This window comes from Dipodomys merriami, unplaced genomic scaffold (assembly GCF_024711535.1).
Source record: "Dipodomys merriami isolate MVZ:Mamm:240054 unplaced genomic scaffold, mDipMer1.0.p SCAF_637, whole genome shotgun sequence".
In the NCBI taxonomy this organism is placed as follows: Eukaryota; Metazoa; Chordata; class Mammalia; order Rodentia; family Heteromyidae; genus Dipodomys; species Dipodomys merriami.
In genome coordinates this window covers 573343-594330 of record NW_027206221.1, presented here as the reverse complement: position 1 = coordinate 594330, position 20988 = coordinate 573343, and the positions used below count along the sequence as shown (strand labels likewise).

General features: G+C 40.7%; 1 protein-coding gene across 5 annotated transcripts in view; it reads right to left on the bottom strand.

Moving 5' to 3' along the window:
* The window catches only part of Ube2u (ubiquitin conjugating enzyme E2 U), a 60271-nt gene that overhangs the window by 9258 nt on the left and 30025 nt on the right, over positions 1–20988 (bottom strand). For 2 of the 5 annotated variants that reach the window (XM_070004648.1, XM_070004651.1), the window contains one exon: positions 11156–11237. The exons of 2 other annotated variants lie outside the window; for them this stretch is intronic. In XM_070004648.1, coding sequence (XP_069860749.1) covers positions 11156–11237 — 82 coding nt within the window. Of the gene's footprint in view, positions 1–11151; positions 11238–20988 lie in introns of those variants that run through there. One more of the 5 variants, XM_070004650.1, reaches the window with a different exon arrangement.

The following is a 20988-nucleotide window of genomic DNA, read 5'->3' as shown; positions in this document are numbered from 1 at the left end:
GTGTCAAAAATGCAAGAAAGAATGGATCTTAAATGATTGTAGTTAGTCCTTTTCCAGAAATCACCTGCTTTTGCATTTAATCTCTTCTTAAATGAGGAAAGATGGTAGATCTGTATTTTCAGTGAACATTAACTGAATGCCTACTATTTACCAGGGACTATGCAAAGGGTGAAGAATGAAGAGCTATACTAATGCCCTTGCCACTTGCACAAATAGAAAAATTTCCACATCATAGGTTCTACGAGAGATAGGAGCAGAGGACTGCAGGACAAGAGGAATGCAGGAGCAGGGATAAGAACACAGGATGACAGAACAGAAAACTACAGGAAGAAGCAACTCCAGAACTGAGCTGCTTGGACACATGGGGATGGAGAAGAAAAAAGAAACATCAGCACAATTGGAATAAAATGCATGTGGTCAAGGAGGATGGTGTTTTTCAGCCAAGGAAATTATACATTTTTTAAAAAAGATATTTCAACCTCTGAAAGTTGGGGAGTATGAACTCTCACCTTCCCTCTCCTTAATATTTGTTGAATGCTATGTGCAAAAATCATGTGCTTTTAAATATATGATCTTACTCATGAGATTCAATGTCATGCAACTTTGCAAGGTAGGTAATATCTCTGTTGGACAGATGAGCAAAAACATTCGGAGAGGGTAAGAACTCTTCTAAGACCTCCGATTCTGAAGCCCCAGCTTCTTTGTAAGGCCTTTTCCAAGAAAGGTTTTCAATCTGTAGATCGAATGAGGGCCACAGTAGAAAACACATGATTCACAGCAATTCCTGTGGGGACTTGCTATATGCTAGACATCCTATTAAGCACCTTATCTATTTGGATTTTTTTTTGTGCCAGTCCTGGGGCTTAAACTCAGAGCCTGGGCACTGTCCCTGAGCTTCTTTTGCTTAAGGCTAGCATCTATCACTTGAGCTAAAGCACAACTTCCGGCTTTTTCTGTATATGTGGTAATGAGGAATCGAACCCAGGGCTTCATGCATGTGAGGCACACACTCTACCACTAAGCCACATTCCTAGCCTGCTATTTGGATTTTTGAATGCTCACAACCTCTTTGGTAGGTAGATGTGCTTATTAAGTGCCATTTCTAAATTTTTTTTATCTTTAAGTAGTTGTACAAAGAAGCTCCCATTCTACAAAACAGTATATGAGTACAAAGTGTCTGACCACATTGTCACCATCTCTCTTAACCCATCCCTTCTCTCACTTTTTTTCTTTAATTGAGATTAGGTGATTACATAACTTTCACATATTTCACAGTATTGTGGAATAGTGATACTTAGAGTCACACACACATTTTAATGTGTTTGTCATTATCATGTCCATACAGTTTGTGAATTCTATGAGCTTTGACAATACAAGTTACTTTTTCCACATCAGGTGAGGTTTACGTTTCTTTCCTTTTGCTTACTGTGGGCTGTTCCCACTTATTCTGTTCCTCCTCCTGGCTTCCCTCTGTTGTGTGCATATATCTACCATATATATGGTCCAGAATATGGAGTCATTTAGCATTGATATGACAAAATGGGTGGCTGTCCTTTGTTCCTTGAGTCCTGTTTGCCATATCTTCTTGTATTTTGGCCTTAGCATCCACATATCAGGGAGATCATGTGCCGTTTGTCTCTTTGTTCTTGGCTTGCTTTGCTCAAAATAATCTGCTCTAGTTCCATCAATTTCCTCCAAATGCCATTATTTTGTCCTTTCTAATGGCTGCATAATATTCCGTTGTGTATAGCACCACAATTTTTGGACCCACTCATCAGTAGTGGGGCATCTGGGTTGTTTCCAAATCTTGGCTATTGTGAATAGTGCTGCAATAAAAATGGAGGTGCATGTGTCCTTGTATACTGGTTCCTGTTGCTCAGGGTAGATGCCTAGGAGTGATATGGCTGGGTCATAGGGGAGGTCTATATTTAGCTTTCTGAGGTATCTTCAGACTGTTTTCCAGAGTGGTTGTATTAGTATACAATCCCACCAGCAATGCAGTAGGGTTCCTCTTTCTCCGCATCTCCTCCAGCATTTGTCGTTGGCTGACTTTAGGATGTGGGCCATTCTGACTGGGGTAAGGTGGTACTCAGTGTTGTTTTTATTTGCATTTCCTTTACAGCCAGGGATGATCATGTATTTCTTTGCCATTTTTATCTCTTCTTCTGAGAAGTCTCTCTTTAGTTCTCTTGCCTATTTCATGATTGGTTTGTTAGATTTGTGAGAGGTTAGTTCCTTGAGTTCCCTGTATAATGTTGGTAAATATTTTTTCCCAATTAGTTGGCTGTCTTTCTAGATTGGTTGCTATTTCTTTGTGCAGAAACTTTTTATTTTAAGGTAGTTCCATTTGTCCAGTCTCTCTCCAATTTGTTGTGACCCTGGGACTCTGCTCAGGAAGTTCCTGCCTGTGCCTTTAAGTTCAAGTGTCTCTCCTACTCTGTCCAGCAGTAGTTTCAGAGTATCAGGTTTAATGTTAAGGTCTTTAATCCATTTTGAGTTGATGTAGATGGTAGTGCATGGTGATAGGCTAGGGTCCACTTTCAATTTTCTGCATGTGGCTACCGAGTTTTCCCAGCCCCAATAGCTGAAGAGGTTATGATTCTTCTATGTCTTTGGCTCCTTTGTCAAATATCAACTGACTGTACATATGTGGCTTTATTTCTGGGTCCTGTAGTCTGTTCCATTGGTCTTCGGGTCTCTTTGTACCAGTACCAAGCTGTCTTTGTTATTATGGCTCTATAGTAGAGCTCGAAATTCAGTATCGTGATCCCTCCTGTGTTGTTTCTTTTGCCTAGAATTGCTTTGGCTATTCTAGGTCTTTTGTTGTTCCATATGAACTTTTGGACTGTTTTCTTTATTTCAGTAAAGTACATCATTGGAATTTTAATGAGAATTGCATTGAATGTGTATATCAATTTTGGCAGTATAGCCATTTTCACTATGTTAATTCTGCCTATCCAGGAACATGGGAGATCTTTCCATTTCCTGGTATCCTCTATGATTCCTTTCTTTAGGCTTTTATAGTTTTCATGAAATAGACCCTTTACATCTTTGGTAAGGTTAATTCCTAGATACTTTTTTTGGAAATTATTACGAATGGGGTTGTTTCCTTGATTTCCCTTTCAGCTTGTACATTGTTGGTGTACAGAAAGGTGACTGATTTTTTGTGAGTTAATTTTGTATCCTGCTACTTTGCTAAAGTGGTTTATAAGCTCTAAGAATTTGGGGATGGAGCATTTTGGGATAAGTAAGGTATAAAATCATGTCATCTGCAAAAGAGATAGTTCAACTTCTTCCTCCCCTATGTGGATCCCTTTAATGTCTTTTTCTTGCCTTATTGCTCTGGCTAAGGATTCCAGAACTATACTGAATAGGAGTGGAGAGAGTGGGCATCCTTGCCTTGTTCCTGTTTTTAGGGGAATTGGTTGTAGTTTTCCCCCATTAAGTATGATATTGGCTGTTGGTCTGTCATATAAGGCTTTTATTGGTATAAGGAATGTTCCTTCTATTCCAATTTTTTCCAGAGCTTCTAACATGAATGAATGTTGTATTTTATCAAAAACCTTTTTTGTGTGAATGGAGATAATCATGTGGTTCTTGACCTTGGATCTGTTGATATGATGGATTACATTTATTGACTTATGTATGTTAAACCATCCCTGCATCTCTGGGATGAAGCCTACTTGGTCATAATGTATGATTTTTTTTTATATGTTTCTGGATTCTGTTGGCTAGAATTTTATTGAGGAGCTTTGCATCTGTGTTCATCAAAGAGATTGGTCTGTAGTTCTCTTTTGTTGTTGGGTCTTTGCCTGGTTTGGGGATGAGTGTGATACTTGCTTCATAGAATGAGTTTGGGATTACTCCCTCTGCTTCTATTTCTCTAAAGAGCTGGAGGAGTTTGGGTATTAGTTCCTTTGTAAAGGTCTTACAGAATTCCATAGTGAATCCATCTGGTCCTGGGCTTTTCCTTGTTGGAAGGTTTCTGATTGCTTCCTCTAGCGCATTGTAGGTTATTGGTATATTTGATTGACTTAATTTTTTTCTTGGTTCAGTTTGGGCAATTTGTGTTTCTCTAGGAATTCATCCATTTCTGCTAGGTTTTCCTTCCTTTGTGAGTATACAGTCTGGAAATATTTCTTTATAATTGTTCCTGTGGTATCTTTGATCTTATTGATTTGGATCTCCTTTCTTCTGTTTTTAGTTAATCTTGCCAGAGGTCCATCAATTTTGATTTTTTTAAAACCAGCCTTTTGTTTTATTAACTTTATTTATAGTTTTCTTAGTCTCTATTTTGTTAATTTCAGCTTTGATTTTGGTTATCTCGTGCCATCTAGCGACTTTTGTGTGTCTCTAGCAGCTTTAGTTGCATCATGAGATTGTTTATTTGGTCTGTCTCTGTTTTCTTGATGTGCACACTGAGAGCAATAAACTTGCCCCTCAGGAATGCTTTTGCTGTGTCCCATAGGTTTCTTTGTGATGTGTCTTCATTTTCATTGAATTGTAGGAACTTTTTAATTTCTTCTTTAATTTCTTCTGTGACCCATGTGTTGCTCAGCAGTGTGCTGTTTAATTTCCATGTGTTTGAGTTTTTTCTACTGTATGCCTTGTTATTGAAAACTAGTTTGATTCCACTATGGTCAGTTAATATACACGGGATTATGTCAATCTTCTTGTATTTGCTTAAATTCTTTGTATATGATCTATTTTAGAAAAAGTTCCACGGGCTGCTGAGAAGAATGTGTACTGGGTTGTTGTTGGGTGGAAAACTTGGTATAGGTCAGTTAAGTCTGTTTGAGATATGACTTTATTTAATTCAGAGACTTCTTTGCCAATTCTTTGGTTGGTGGACCTGTCCTTCCGTGAGAGTGGAGTATTAAAGTCTCCTAGTATTATTGTATTTGGATCCATCATTTCCTGTAAATCTGAGAGTATTTGCTTAACATATTTGGGTGCACCAATGTTTGGGGCATATAGACTGACAATGGTGATGTTCTCTTCTTGGATTGTTCCCTGTATTATTAAATAGTGACCTTCTTTGTCTTTTTGTAGTGATTTTAGTGTAAAATTTATTCTATCAGATATCATAATGGCAACTCCTGCTTTCTTGCTGGGGACATTTGCATGGTAGATCTTTCTCCATCCCTTTACTTGGAGTTTGCTTTTATCTTTGGCTGTGAGGGTGGGTCTCTTGAAGACAGCAAATTGATGGATCTTGTTTTCTGATCCAATCTGCGGTTCTTTTTCTTTTGATTGGTGAGTTGAGTCCATTAATATTTATGATTATTATAGAGAAGTATATTGTATTTCCTGTCATTTTATTCTTTCCTGTTTTTCTTCTTTCCTTTCCTCCTGTGTTTACTAACTTGGTCTCCTAACAATATCTATCTGGTCTGGATATCCCTGTTCTTTAATGGTTTCTTCAGGTTGTATTCCTACTCTTAATATTCTTTGTAATGCTGGCTCATTGTTTATGAATTCATTTAGTTTTTCTTTACTATTAAAAATTTTAGTTTCTCCATAAAATGTGAATGGTAGCTTTGCTGTATATACCAGTCTGGGCTGGCAGTTGTTGGTTCTCAGGGCTCGGATGGTACTTTCCCAGGCTTTCCTTGCATTCAGAGTCTGTGTGGAGAGATCTGCAGTGATTCTAATTTTTTTCCCCATTGTAGTATAGCGCCTTCTTTGCTTTTGCTGCATGCAAGATTGCTTCTTTATTGCTAAAATCTAGCATTTTTACTAAAATGTGCCTTGCAGTGTTCTTCCTGGGATCTTGCTTGTTAGGTGTTCTGTAGGCCTCTGTTATGTAGGTAAGATTTTCTCTTTTAAGACTGGGGAAGTTTTCAATGATGATCTTATTGAATAAGTGTTGCATTCCCTTATTCTGGTATTCCTCCCCTTCATCCACTCCAATTATATGAAGGTTAAATTTCTTGGCACTCTTTGCTTGTTTTTGGGCTTCCTTTGGCATGTTTTGGGTGTTTTTTCCATATCTGTAACTTTTTTTTTCCAGTGCCTGCACTTTGTCGTCAGTATCTGATATTCTATTTCCACTTCATTTATTCTATTAACTGTGGCTTACATTGTGGTTTGCATGGAGGAAATTGAATTTTGCATGAAGGAGATTGAGCCATTTATAATTTCTATGTTGTTCCTTAGAGAACTAATCTCATCTTTTAGCAAGGTGTGTACTGTATTTTTGTGTGTATTTCTTGTTTGAAGGCCTAGATCTCTTTTGATAGCTCATTCTTTTGTTCTTTAAATTTCTGATTTATTTCTCATTTTAATTCTTGAGTCACTGCCTCTATCATCTCTTGGATGTAGCATTTGTCTTCCTTTTCTCTTTTGCTTCCACTGGCGTTCTCCCGTGTGGTTGCTGGCCTTTGAGTCTGGTTTACTGTCTTGGCTGTTGATGAATTTTGCAATTATTTGCTGTGATTTTTGCATGTGGATTCAGGGATTGTTGGAGACCAATTCCAGGCCCTGATTGTTTTGGTCACTAGGTGGCTACCTTTGCTTGGTTCTGGATTTGTTCCTGGATCAATTGATGTAGCTTGCTCTCAGCTCTGGGCTGGTTCAGAGTATTTTACCTGGTCCAAGGTTCTGTTGTGGGAGGGGCTGCTTTCCAGCTGCTGGTCTGACTCACATAGGGCTTACTCCTGTTAACTTTGTTGTGGGCAGACACACTCTGCCCTCTGCTGGGGTGCACACTCAGAACCTGGCCAGTCAGGGGCAGGCAGTTAAGAGGTTTAGGGTTCCTGCTTATCCTGGTACTGGTTGGGAGCTGTCCAGTGGTGCTGTGGCAGATGGCTGGTTTTGTGTGCTGTAGGTTGCTGTTCAACTCAATGTTCCCAGTTCGTTGACTATGGGCCATACTGAATGGTGGTGCAGGTCTGTTTCACGGTCTTTACTACTGCTTGTGCTGTCCCATTTGCTGTCACGGGCCTGGGGTTCCTCTCCGCTGCCACCCTGCTCTGGGCTAGACTGCTTCCGTGGGCCAGCGCAGGGAGGCACAGGGTCGCTCTGTGAGTCTGGTCCTTTGTTTCCGCTGCCGCCACATAAGCCACCACTGCCGTTCTAGGCTGGGTTGCTTACATGGTCCTGTGTAGAGATGCACCACACAGCACCGCACATCTGGGGTCATTCGCTGGCACCACTGCATTCACTGCTATCCCGAGCTGGGTTGGGTTGCTTCCATGGACTGGGGGGTAGGGGGGGGGAGGGAGGAGAGGCACCAGGGGCCTAGGGTCATTTGCCGCCGCCCCTGCTGCTGCTGCTGCTGCTGCCCCACCACAGCTGGCGTTGTACCACCCCAGACTGTGTTAGGCCGCTTATGCAGGCCGGTGGAGGGAGGCGCGGTGCCCCACGGCGAGTCTGGGGTCGCCCCAGGCTGGGCCCGATACTTACGAGGGCTGCTGCAGAAAGGTGCTGTGTCCCACTGGGAGCCTGGGCTTGTTTGCTGCTGCCACTGCGGTGGCCTCTGGGCTGGGCTGGGCTGTTCCCGCGCAGGCTGATGTGGAGAGGCTGTGTGCTGCGCGTCTGGGGTGGTTCATCACCACCGCTGCTGCTCAGGGCTGGGCTGGGCTGTTTGCGCAGGCCGGACCCAGGCACTGCGCCCTGCGGGGGGTGGGGGGTGGGGGTGGGTTCTGCATTCCGAGTTTTCTGTTTGTATTCGCCTGGTGGGCACTGGCTCTTGGGAGTCTTGGGACGCTTGGAGGCTCTGTGGTCCTTGCTGGGTCCTGAGCAGGGCCGCAGGCAGCAAGGGGTGGGGAAGGGTCCTCCTACTTTACCCTCTTTGTGTAGGTGCTGGAGTTTTTCCTTTTTCCTCACTTCCTGTATCTTTCTGAGTAATTGCCTTTTTGTTGTTGTCAGTCTTTTGAAGAAAAAGAGTATTGAAATCCGAACTCTCTACTTGGTTGGAGAGACCTGCGGTGTTTCCCTACTATTCCATGGCCACCTTGGCCCACTCCCTGATTTTCTTTCTCATTAAGTGTCACTTTTCAAATAACCATCTCACAGAATCATCACTGACCAGACTAGGATTCAGATCTAGGTGGTCTGGCTTCAGGCTCCTGACTGTAAGTCTTCTAGAGTCCATCTCTTAACTCAGACCAAATCTCAACTCTGTTCTACCAGCCAAGGCCCAGTTAACAAAGACATGGCAGATAAAATGCTGGAATAAGTTTATAGGTTGACCAATTGTAACAATGAGATGTGCAAGACACTATGTTGAAAAACGAACTTTACAACTTCTGGGGGAGGGAGGGAGGAGTTGGGAGATGGGGAGGAAAGGGATGGTAGGGAAAAAACAAAGGAGGGGGTAACAATGCTTGATAGGAAATAGACTCATTAACTTACTCATGTAACTGTAACCCCTCTGTACAGTATCTTTACAATAAAAATATATAATAAAAAAAGGCACAAGTGGGGAAGAGATCTTAAGTCTCTACATATTAGAGGGAAAAAATCAACATGGTTTAAGAAGTGGCTGATGAGAGCAAAGAACTGGAAAGACAGTAGGAGAAGCCACGGGTCAGTGGTGGAGGACAAACAGTGTTTTTAAAAACGCAAATAGTGTTCTTAATGTGCATTTTCTGATTTTGTTGAACAGATGCTGTAAGCACAGCAACTTCAAACATGGATTAATAACAAATGTGTTAGGCATGGTGGGACATTCTTATAATCCCTGCATTTGAGGGTGGCAGGAGCATCAAGAGTTTGAGACCAGCCAGAATTACACAGTACATTTAAGGCCACCTGAACTCTATAGAAAGGACCACAAAAAGCCAAGGGTTGGAGATATAGTTCAAGGCTTGCACAGTATGTGCTACACCCTGAGGCCTGAGCACCAGGCAGGCAGGCAGACAGGCAAGAAAAAGAAGGAAGAAAAGAAGGAAAGATAGTGGCATTATGTAGCATATACATGCAGACAATTACTTGCTTATTAAGATTCTTAAGTATATTCTACTTGAGTCCCCAAACTTACTACTTTATCAAGCACCTTTGTTGACAAACACAGCATTTTTGATAATTATCAGAAAACATTTTAGATTTTATTCTTCTATGAATTTTTCAATTATACTTCCACCTATTTATTTTATTTATACTCAAATAATTATGCCACATGAAAATGCAAATAAATGCACACATTCTCTAAACCCTATTTAAAATATATTTTTGACTAAATCAACTCCACAATTCACAAGAAGCATCATTTGACCCAAATATATTCTTGTTAGCCACCAGATGGCATAAGGTGTGAGCGGTTTGTTCTGGCAGGATTGCTGCACACATGATAATTTGACCTACAACTTCAAAATAATGTCTTCGGAAACATGCTCTTGCACTCAAACCACTCGTAATTATTTTAGTCAGATGTAGAAGTGGTAGATAAGTTGAAAATGACATGGCTCTGCTTTTTCTAAATCTTTGGGTTCTGCGGGACGCTGGCATTACATAATGCATCAATGATCAAACAAACAAAACAAAGCAGTTCTGTTAAAGGGAATAAAAAAGGAAGTCACGTCAAGGAAAAATTAACCTTACATTCTAAGTAGGCTTCTTAAACTCTAAAAGAAACTTGAAACCTGGCCTTCCAAAGAGAAAACCAAGTGCTTGTATTCCTTTAAATCTTGCTTAATAAAAAACTTTTTGTCTGCCTATAATTTATTCTGAAAGCATAAAATTATCTCATGAAAAAGCTGTTTTCTACTTTGTCTTAAAAAAAAAAATAAAACAGGGCTGGGAAGGTGGCTCAGTGGTAGAGTGCTTGCCTTGCATGCATGAGGCCCTGGGTTCGATTCCTCAGCACCACATAAGCAAAAAGAAAAAAGCCGGAAGTGGTGCTGTGGCTCAAGTGGTAGAGCGCTAGCCTTGATCTGAAGAGCTGAGGGACAGCGCCCAGGCCCAGAGTTCAGGACCCACGACCAGAACCAAAAAATAAAAAAATAAAAAATAAATAAAACAAGCCAGGCATTTGGTGTCTTGTGCCCATGATCCTAGCTACTCAGGAGGTTGAGATCTGAGGATAACAGTTTGGGCAGGAACGTTCATGAGACTCTTTATCTCCAATAAACTACTCAGAAAAAGCCTTAAGGCTCAAGTGTAGAGTGCTAGCCTTGAACACAAAGAGGCACAGGGACAGCACCCAGGCCATGATTTCAAGCCTTGCAGGATTGGCAAATAAAGAACAAAAACAAAACCAAAGCAAAAAAAGATTGTAGCTGGGCACCAGTGGTTTATACTTAGCAAACCAGTGTTTATACTTAATGGTTTATATCTAGCAAATCAGAACGTTGAGATATGAGGATTGCAGTTCAAAGCCAGAAGAAGAGTCTATGAGACCCTTATGTCCAATCAACAGCAAAAAGATGGAAGTGGAGCTGTGGTTCAAGTAATGGAGTGCTAGCCATTGAGTGAAAAACCCAAGTAAAAGTATGAGGCCTGGAGTTCAGACCCCTGTATCAACACATCAACACACACACATAAACAATAAGTTAAATAAATAAATAAATAAAAAGTTGCAGAAGTAAAAATAAAAGCAACCAACTGAAGCACCAAATCTGAAGTTGTATGTTAAAGGGTAGGCAAATCTATTTTAAGAGTGACTTTTCCACAAAGCACCAGCTGAGCAGCAAATGAAGCTCCTGGCCTTGAGTTCAAACCTCACTATTAGGAAAAAACCTAAGTGGGTTAGGTGGGTTAGGCACCATAGCTCATATCTTTAATGTTAACTACTTAAGAGGTGGCAATGGGGAAGTTCATCATTCAAGGCCAGGAATGGACAAAAAAACTACTGATACCTGCATCTCAACAAATAAGCAGGGCATGGGAGTATGCAACCATAACCCCAAATTCCAGTTAGATGCATAAGTAGGAGGATTTAGGTTTGTGGCCATCTGTGGGCAAAAACTCATGACCCCACCTGAACAATAAGGTATTAAAAAGAACCAAGGGCCTCGATCAATTGATAGAGCACCTTCCTAAGCAAGATTGAAGCCTTGAGTTCAAACTACAGTTAACACCAAAAAAAAACTTTAAGTAAAAAGTATACATTATTATTACCAAGAATTACTTCCAGTGGTTCAGTTAGCTACTAGAAAGAGGAACAACAAGCATTTCAAAATAATGGAATCAAGAATCTGGGATTTCTTACTTTAACTTCCATTCTTTATAACACTGCAGATCCATTTTCCTCCATCTGTAATACTTTCCAATAAAATTTGGATCTTCAAACACTGAAATTAAAATATTTAGCAAAGAAGCTATAAATACATTCTTTAACAACTCAGAGATAAAAAACAATTCACTTTTTATTAAGTCAGACACATGGCAATCACATAAATTATATCGTTTAAGTCATGATATAGTGCACAGAGACTTTCCAAATTTCTTATTTTTTATTGAAACTTTGTAATATTCAATGTTGGTTGAAATAAGTAGACTGTGATTTGGAAATTGTTTTCATTATAATGACATTTATTTATATATCATTTATGTTATTAGATAACATTTATGGGAAACCACTGTTTGAGATTGAGCTCTTTTTGGTCTAAATAGACCAAACCAAAATGGAGTCAATCATGCTAAATGCCAGAAAGTCAAGTAGACACCTTAAGGAAGCAGGAAAATGCCTAAGCAGACCCATTTCTCCCAATATAGGAAATTCATAGCAACCCATCAGAAGGGTCTAGTGAAGCTGAGCCTGTACAGAGATGAGAAAATCCTCTCTGTTTTAATCCTTCAAAGAAAAGTAACCAGAAGTAACTGAGGTTGACTTAACTCTGGACTGCATTTTGTTTCCTTGTTCCTCTTCCAGCTACCATGTAACTAGTGCTAAGATTGAATACAGTGTCATACTCAGAGGAACACTTACTTATGCTTTAAGTGACATGCTATACCCATTCAAGAACTGTCCATTAAAGTCAACTAGATGTTTAAATATATCAAGGTTTTTGTGTGTTTTTTTTTGCTTTATCAAATAGTGATAAAGTTTTCAGATAATTTATATTTTAAATAACATAGGCATGGTGGCTCACGCCTGTAATCCTAGCTACTCAGGAGGCTGAAATGGGAGGATTATAGTTCAAAGCCAGCCCAGGCAGGAGAATCCACAAGTCTTTTTTTTTTTTGGTCTGGTCGTGAGGCCTGAACTCTGGGCCTGGGCGCTGTCCCTCAGCTCTTCAGCTCAAGGCTAGGACTCTACCACTTGAGCCACAGCACCACTTCCGGCTCTTTTCTTTTTGCTTATGTGGTGCTGAGGAATCAAAACCAGGGCCACAGGCATACAAGGCAAGTGCTCTACCACTGAGCCACCTTCCCAGCCCCTCCATGAGAGTCTTATCTCCAATTAACCACAAGAAAACCGGAAGTGGTGTTGTGGCTCAGGCAGTAGAGTGCTAGCTAGCCTTGAGCTGAAGAGCTCAGGGACAGCGCCAAGGCCCAGAGTTCAAGCCCCACAATGGACAAAACAAAAACAAAAACAAAAAAACAGGCATTATCATTCAACAATTTTCTCATTTAGCTCTTCAAGTAAGAAAAACGTATTTTGGGACTGAAAGTAACATCTCAGATTTCCTTTTCTTTTTTCTTTTCTGAGGATAATCCCAGGGCCATATACATCTGAGGCAAGCACTCTTATTACTCACTTACATGCCTAGTGATATTTCAGATCTCCATCTTTGACAGCAAGGATGTGAGTGGAGTCATTACCTCTTTTGATTTGCACACTACACTTCTATCCACTCAGCTTAGATCTGTATTAGGATTACATCACTGTCTCCTGAGCTTATGCTTCATTATGAACCTTATGCCTCCAGCCAAATTTTTCCTCTGCTCCGGGCATTGGCAACGTCAATGTGACATACATTAAATCAGTCTATCCTTTATCTAGTTATCTATTAATTACAATTGTTCAGAGTTTCAAGACAAACTGTTTGAGCTAGATATTCTTCACTAATCTTGCCTGGAGCTTTCTTCTTATCAATAACTAATTTTTCCTTTCAACTTGCCATAGATAGAACGAAAAATCTAAAAAGTTATTTTCTTCTATTAAATGATTTTCATTGGAAATGTTCCCTCCCGGTCTTTTTCTCTTGCCTCAAACACACATAAACAAACATATACACATACACATATATACACAAACACATACATACATAACACACAAACAGGTATATAAGAATATGTATATACGGGTCTCTAGGCATTCTCATACAGTGAGATGAAAGGAGGACACTCTTAGGAGAGCAAGAGAAAGACACAATGCCTATGTGCATCTGATCACACAAAACAATATTTATCAAAATGAACTCCAGGAAGGGAGAACAAGAGGCTTTTTTCTTTTTTTTTTTACTGTTTTGTTTTCTCTTCTGTTCATTTATATGTCTTTGAGAGGGCAAGGAAGGGCACAGAAATGGAGGGACAAAGGGTGAACAAATGCAGGAATGGTACCCACTAGACACTATGACGCTATGCTGAAAATGAACTATGCAACTTGTGGGTGGAGATGGGAGGGAAAAACTGGGAGAGAGTGAGGGAAGGGGTGACATTGTCCAAAAAAAAAAATGTGCTCTTTACCTGACTTATGTAACTGTAATCCTTCTGTACATCATCTTTATAATAACAATAAAAACATTTAAAAATAGGTGAGGGGCTGGGAAGGTGGCTCAGTGGTAGAGCGCTTGCCTTGCATGCGTGAGGCCCTGGGTTTGATTCCTCAGCGCCACATAAGCAAAAAAAGAAAAAAGCCAGAAGTGGTGCTGTGGCTCAAGGGTAGAGTGCTAGCCTTGAGCTGAAGAGCTGAGGGACAGCGCCCAGGCCCAGAGTTCAGGCCCCACGACTGGACCCCCCCTCAAAAAAAAGGTGATAGATAGATAGATACATAGATAGATAGAGTAGGTAGAGCTGGGAAAAATGAATAAATAGAGCCAGGTTCCAATGGCTTATGCCTATGTCCTAGCTACTCAAGAGGCTGAGATCTGGGGATTGTGGTTTGAAGCCAGTCTGGGCAGGAATGTCTGTGAGACTCTTTTCCAATTAACCACTACTATGCAGGAAATGGAGATGTGGGTCAAGTGATAAAGCACTACTAGCCTTGAAAGAAAAAATTCAGAGATAGTACCTAGCCTGAATAGGGGTGAATTAAAGCTCCAATACCAATACACACATACATATACACATACAAAAAATGAATAAATGAATGAAAAAATGGTCATGAGGCTTGAACTCAGAGCCTGGGTGCTGTCCCTGAGCCACTTCCAGTTTTTGGGTGATTAACTGGAGATTAGAGTCTCAGGGGGATTTTCTGCCCCAGCTGGCTTCAAATCACAGCCCTCAGATCTCAGCCTCCTGAGTAGCTAGAATTATGGGTGTGAGCAACTGGTGCCTAGCAAGAGTATATTCTTTTTTTTTTTTTTTTGTCGGTCCTGGGGCTTGAACTCTGGGCCTGGGCGCTGTCCCTCAGCTCTTCAGCTCAAGGAGAGCGCTCTACCACTTGAGCTACAGCGCCACTTCCAGTTTTCTGGTGGTTTATTGGAGATAGGAGTCTCACGGTCTCTCCTGCCCGGGCTGGCTTTGAACCGCGATCCTCAGATCTCAGCCTCCTGAGTAGCTAGGATTACAGGCTTGAGCCACCAGCGCCCAGCTGCAAGAGTATATTCTTATAGGCTTAATATGATAAAGGAATACATTACAAAAGCAAATGTGAGACCCTTGGGTTCTTTGTGATGGATCATTATATCCTTTAGATTATTATCATAACTAACATTAGTTGAATCCTTACTACATGCTTAACACAAGTGAAATAAGTTTTCACCCAGTGTACACAGAAACCTGGGAATCTCCACTGTGCTGGGCTAAAATGTAAAATATAATATTTTGTGACTGTGATTTCTTTTTGAGTTTTCTATTCAAGGATCCTTCGTATTATTTCCTTAATTATTTTGGAATTGCGTGTGTGTGTGTGTGTGTGTGTGTGTGTGTGTGTGTGTGTGTGTGTGTGTGTACCAGTTCTGCAGCTTGAGTTCTGAGGCTGGGCACTGTCCCTAAGCTTCTTTTGCTCAAGGCTAGCTCTACCACTTGAGCCACAGTAGCACTTCTGGCTTTTTCTGTCTATGTGGTACTGGGGAATTGAATCCAGGGCTTCATGTACGCTAGGCAAGCACTCTACCACTAAGCCACATTCCCAGCCCTGAGGGATTGCCTTTCTTATATCTAATATTTGAGTATGTATACCAGGCTACCTCTTCCTTGTACCCAAAGTATGAACCCAAAGTGTCACAATCATTGCTCCTGAGTAGTCCCATTGTCAGACATCATAGACTCATGCTTTCTCTGCCATCTGAGATGAAAAAACCCACAGTATTTATATAATTTCATATTTTATTCTATTTGTTTTTGTTTTTTACTCATTTGTCTCCAACCTACTCAAGAAGCTTTCCACGTCTTCATGTTACCAACACAATAATTAGGGACAATTGTTTAGGTCCAGATGCTCAATGAATGTTAATTGGAGGGATTATATAGAAGGGAGGAGGGCCAATGAAATTTTAGCCGAGTTTCTAGAAGCTGAAATTCTTTTTTTTTCCTTTTTTCCTTTTATGCTAATCCTGGGGCTTGAACTCAGGGCCTGGACACTGTCTTTGAGCTTCTTTTGCTCAAGGCAACACTCTACCACTTGAGCCACAGCGCCATTTCTGGCCTTTTCTGTTTATGCAGTACTGAGGAATTGAACCCAGGGCTTCATGCATGTTAGGCAAACACTTTACCACTAAGCCACATTCCCAATCCCTGGAAGCTGAATTTCTTTTATCACTACAAAGCTTGTCCTTGTTTGTTTTATAATCTGTGGTAGTATAAAATCATTCTCTCATTTCTTGAGTATGTGGTTCTTCGTCTGCTGTTTGTTTTGAAGATTATTAGTCATGCCTTTCGCTATGAGTTTTGTTGATATTATTAGTTTTTGTGGTGCTGGGGATCAAACCCCAGGACTTGCATGTTGTTTTGGGGACACACATCTCTGGAAGTTGGCCTGAGATCAACCTCACCTCCACCCTTGCTGGACTTTCCATAGCACCAACTGGTCTCAGCATGTCTTCATTGGCAGTCTCCATCATGCTCGATAAAACTGAAAATGTAATCTTTCCTTTTCACACTTTTTCTCTCATGCTAATCACTGAGCAACTTAATGTAGAGAAGAGCTTTGCCCATTAATACAATGGAAAGATGAGATACAGAGTTAAGTGTGTAATCTCACTAGTTACAGGGCTGAGGAATTGCTAACTTCCTACATCATCTTCTTCCCATTTGAGCTTGCCCAACTGTGGCTTCATGTTGTGGCCAATGGGGGGGAGGGGAGCTTTTAGAACCATGACTGAAGCCAGGCACTGGTGCTCACGCCTGTAATCCTAGCTACTCATGAGGCTGAGATCAGAGGATCGCAGTTAAAAGCCAGACTGGGCAGGAAAGTTCGTGAGACTCTTATCTCCAATAAACCACCAGAAAACTGGAAATGGCACTGCAGCTCAAGTGGTAGAGCTGAAGAGCAGAAGGACAGCAACCAGGCCCAGAGTTCAAGCCCCACAACCAATAAAAAACAAAACAACAACAAAAACCTATGACTATTTGGTCCTCTGCCCAGAGATCCTGAGGGAAATGGTCTGCTATGTGCCCTTATGAGGCAGGGCGGGGGGGAAGAAGGGGGATTCTTACCAGCTCATCAGGTGGTTCTAATGGCAGTCAAGATTGAGAGCACTTCAGAGGAGACAGACACACAGCCTCCTGCCTCTCAGTGCATGTGTGAGACACTTGCCCTGGCTGCCGGCTCAAGTTGTTGCAGAATGAGAAGTCTAGGGTGAAAGCAAGCATCCCCATGATGCTTCAGGCTGTCTGGCTTTTCCTAATGACAGCAGACAAACACAAGGAAGCCTGCGCTCAGTCCTGTAGAGCACACGGGTCTGAGGGACTCTCTTCCTCTCACATAAACATTTCCTTATGAGTTGTGAAGGAGCCATTCCCACAACCATATGCATTTGTTTCTTCCCTGCCAAACCTTTTTACTTGACATTCTTCAGTGATGGACAGAGAGTAGTGCATTAATGGTGTGCTTCCCCACAGGAGGGCCTATGCTTGCGAACCAAAAAATCATTGATAAATGAATTGCCTGTGCAAACTTCGGAGTCTGAATGTGAATTGCACACTATGCTGAGATAATTTGCTGTTAAATTATAAAGGCAAGATAGAATGATAGAGTAACAAATGTTGAGTTAAAGGATCTGGCTCATGTCCCTGGACCACAGTTTTTAAAAATTAAGAACTGACGTATTTCTTGAGCTCTATGTGCTAGGTTATGTTCTAAGTGCATCAACTCTAAGAGGTATGTGTTGTGATTCTACTTGCCTTTTATAGATGAGAAAATTGGGCCACAGAGAGGTTAGGAAACTTATATCATAGCCAAGTATTGGTGGTACACTTATAATTCCAGCTACTTGGAAGGAAAAGTTTAAGAGGATTATGATTTGCAGCCAACCTGGGCAAAAAGAAAGTAAGACTCAATCTCAATAAAGGAAGGGATGGTGAAATGTTCCTGCAATCCCAGCTATATGGAAGGCTTACATAGGATGATCACAGTCTAGGTTAACCTAGGCAAAAATGGTAGATACTATGTAAAAAATAACTAAAGTCCAAAGAGCTGAGAGTGTAGCTCAAGCAGTAGAAAATTCAAATCTAGGCCCCAAAGGACAACAAAATACACTTCATGTCGCATGGATTGTAAATGTCAGAGCCAGAATTAAGCTCCAGTGATCTGGATGTGGAAGTTATTTTCTTTACTAGTGTATGATACTCTGCCTCATGTGTAAACTACATAGCAACCCTTATTCTTTGTTCTCCTTTCTGTAAACTAGGGCAATATTACTAATGCCCATGTCACAGGATTCATATACTACTGTGCACAAGATACATTATGTGTTCACTAAATAACAGTGGATAAATAAAAGCATCACCAAGCTAGGCACGGGTGGCTCATGCCTGTAATCTTAGCTACTCAGGAAGCTGAGATCTGGGGATTTTGATTCAAAGCGAGCGCAGGCAGGAAAGTCCATGAGCCTCTTATCTCCAATTAACCACCAAAGAGCCAAAAATAGAGCTGTGGCTCAAGAAGCAGAGTGCTAGTCTTGAACAAAAAAGCTCGAGGACAGCATCAAAGCTCTGAGTTCAAGTCCCAGGACTGGCACCATGAAACAACACCCCCTGCCAAAAAATAAAAAAAACCCTAAGTATGATCACATACAAAGATATCAAAAGGGTTTTTAACCCAAATCAAATATTTTTATTCACCGTTCATAAAAGATAATGATTTTGAGCCAGGTGCTAGTAGCTCACCTGTAATCCTAGCTACTCAGGAGGCTGAGATCTGAGTATTTCAGTTCAAAGCCAGCCTGGGCAGGAATGTCCATGAGACTCTTATCTCCAATTAACTACCAGAAACCAGAAGTGATGCTGTGAGTCAAGTTGTAGAGCACTAGCCTTCAGCACAGTGCCTAGGCCCTGAGTTCAAGCCCCAGAGCCAGTAAATAATAATAATAATTAAAAAATATGCATATTGACTTTAGTAAACCTTACCAAATAAGAATGTAACCATAGAAAATGAAGTTCTTGGAAGTTTTCTTTTTCGTTTCTGAGTTGTTGAAGAATTCTACAATCTAAAAGCTTCATCTTTATTATTGCCAGGAAATTAGGCCACTAAAAAAGATAGTATTAGATCTCATCCAGCTGAACTATCAAAAGACAAAATGGCCAGCAGCACATGTGAAGTTTACACTTATTTTTTTTTTGAATTAAGTATTGGTTATTATTGAAGTAAAGCTCTCAAAACATTCTCATAGCAATTCCAAGGAAAGAATGGGACAGAGGTTGTGAAATCTGGCACAAAGTTTCCAAATCTCAGAAATTCTTGGCTGGATATTGCCAATAAGGGAAACATGGGACCTATGTTTCTCTGGGCCTGGCTTACTTCACTTAATATAATTTTTTCCAAGTCTTTCCATTTCCTAACAAATGTGGCAATGCCATTCTTTCTGATGGAGACATAGAATTCCACTGTATATGATCCATTCATCTACTGAGGGGCATCTGGGTTGGTTCCATATCTTAGCTATGGTAAATAATGCTGCAATAAACATAGTTGTGCTGGTACCTTTAGTATGGCCTTGTTTGTGATCATTTGGGTAAATGCCCAAAAGTGGGATTGCTGTGTCATAGGGGAGCTCTATATGGAGTCTTTTGAGGAACCTCCATACTGCTTTCCAAAGTGGCTGAACAAGTTTACACTCCCACCAACAATGCAGTAAGGTTCCCTTTTGGCCACATCCCCTCCACCATCTGTTGTTATCACATTTCTTGATTATAGCCATTCTAACTGGGGTGAGGTGGAATCTCACTGTTGTTTTGATTTGCATTTCTTTTATGGCTAGAGAGGTTGAGCATTTCTTCATGTGTCTATTGGCCATTCTTATTTCCTCTTCAGAGAACTTTCTCTTTAAGTCTTTAGCCCACTTATTTATCAGGCAGTGGTTTCTTTGAAGATTTTTTGTGGGGGGATTTAATTTTTTGAGTTCCAAGTATGTTTTAGATATGAGACCCTTATCTGTTGTATGGCTAGTAAAGATCTTCTCCCAATCTGTGGGCTTTCTGTTGATCTTGCAAGCTATGTTTTTTGCCATGCAGAAGCTCTACAGCTTTATGCAATCCCATTTGTCCAGTCTTTATTTGATTTGTCTGGGACAAAGAAAAGGTCAAAAGCTATGTACATATGAACAGATAAGATGATGTTAAGCAAAATGAACCCCAAGATAGGGACATAAGTGGTTTTTTCTTTCTTGCTATTGTTTCTAACATATTTATAATGTACCATGTGATCTTTTTATTTCTTTATATGTTCCTTCCCATGGGATAACCTCTGTTTTCACTGTATTTGATGTCGATGCCCTACATCTTGTATACACACTTCTCTAATTCAAGGAAGGGAAAGGAAAACACAAAATGCTTAAATGGGGATACAGGTTGACCCATTGTAACAATGAGATGCACAAGACACTATGTTGAAAATGAACTTTACAATTTAGGTGGGGGAGGGGAGTATAGTTGTGGAGGTGGGAGGGAAGAGATGGTAGGAGAAAAACAAAGGAGGTAACAATGCTTGATAGGAAATGTACTCATTACCCTGCTCATGTACTCATGTAACTGTAACCCCTCTGTACAGTATTTTTACAATAAAAACGTATTAAAAAAAGAAATTATTGGCTGGAAATAACCATTACCAACCTGTTGTCTTCATGGAGAGGGGTAAGCTGCATACTAGGTGAGTAGCAGATACAGAAGCAACACAATGAAAGGCTTTGGGGATCACACTCTCATGAGAAAGAAACTATCATTCATGATCATCATTATTTCCTTTCATTCTTAATTGCTCTGAATTGTAAGACAATCACTCCAAATCTCCTTACTTTTAGGCAATGTTTTTATAATTATTTTTTTTCTCTAGGAATTCAGAGTATCTAAGTGCCCCTGCATTATTCCAACAAATGCCAACCTATAACTTTTTGGCACTTGAAGGAGTTTATCTGACTCAGTCCCTAAAGTGTGCCCAGTGATGTCACCATGTTTGTGCAGTGAGGGGGTACTGGCCTGGGACCATGGAGCCTCCAGTGCCTCCATTATAGCAGGTGTTGAAATGTGTTTGCTGAATGGACTAAGCTTTGCCCATCACATATCTTTGAAATTAAAACATTCATATATACTCAGATCAGAAAGAAATTCTTCATACTGAAATAGTTGCTAAAATCTGTGTACCTAACACACACACACACACACACACACACACACACACACAACTGTTATGAGTAATACTGGGGTTTGAACTCAAGGCCTCATGTTTGCTAAGTGGGTGCTGTACCACTTGGGCTATGCCTTTCATCCTGACTTTTGCTG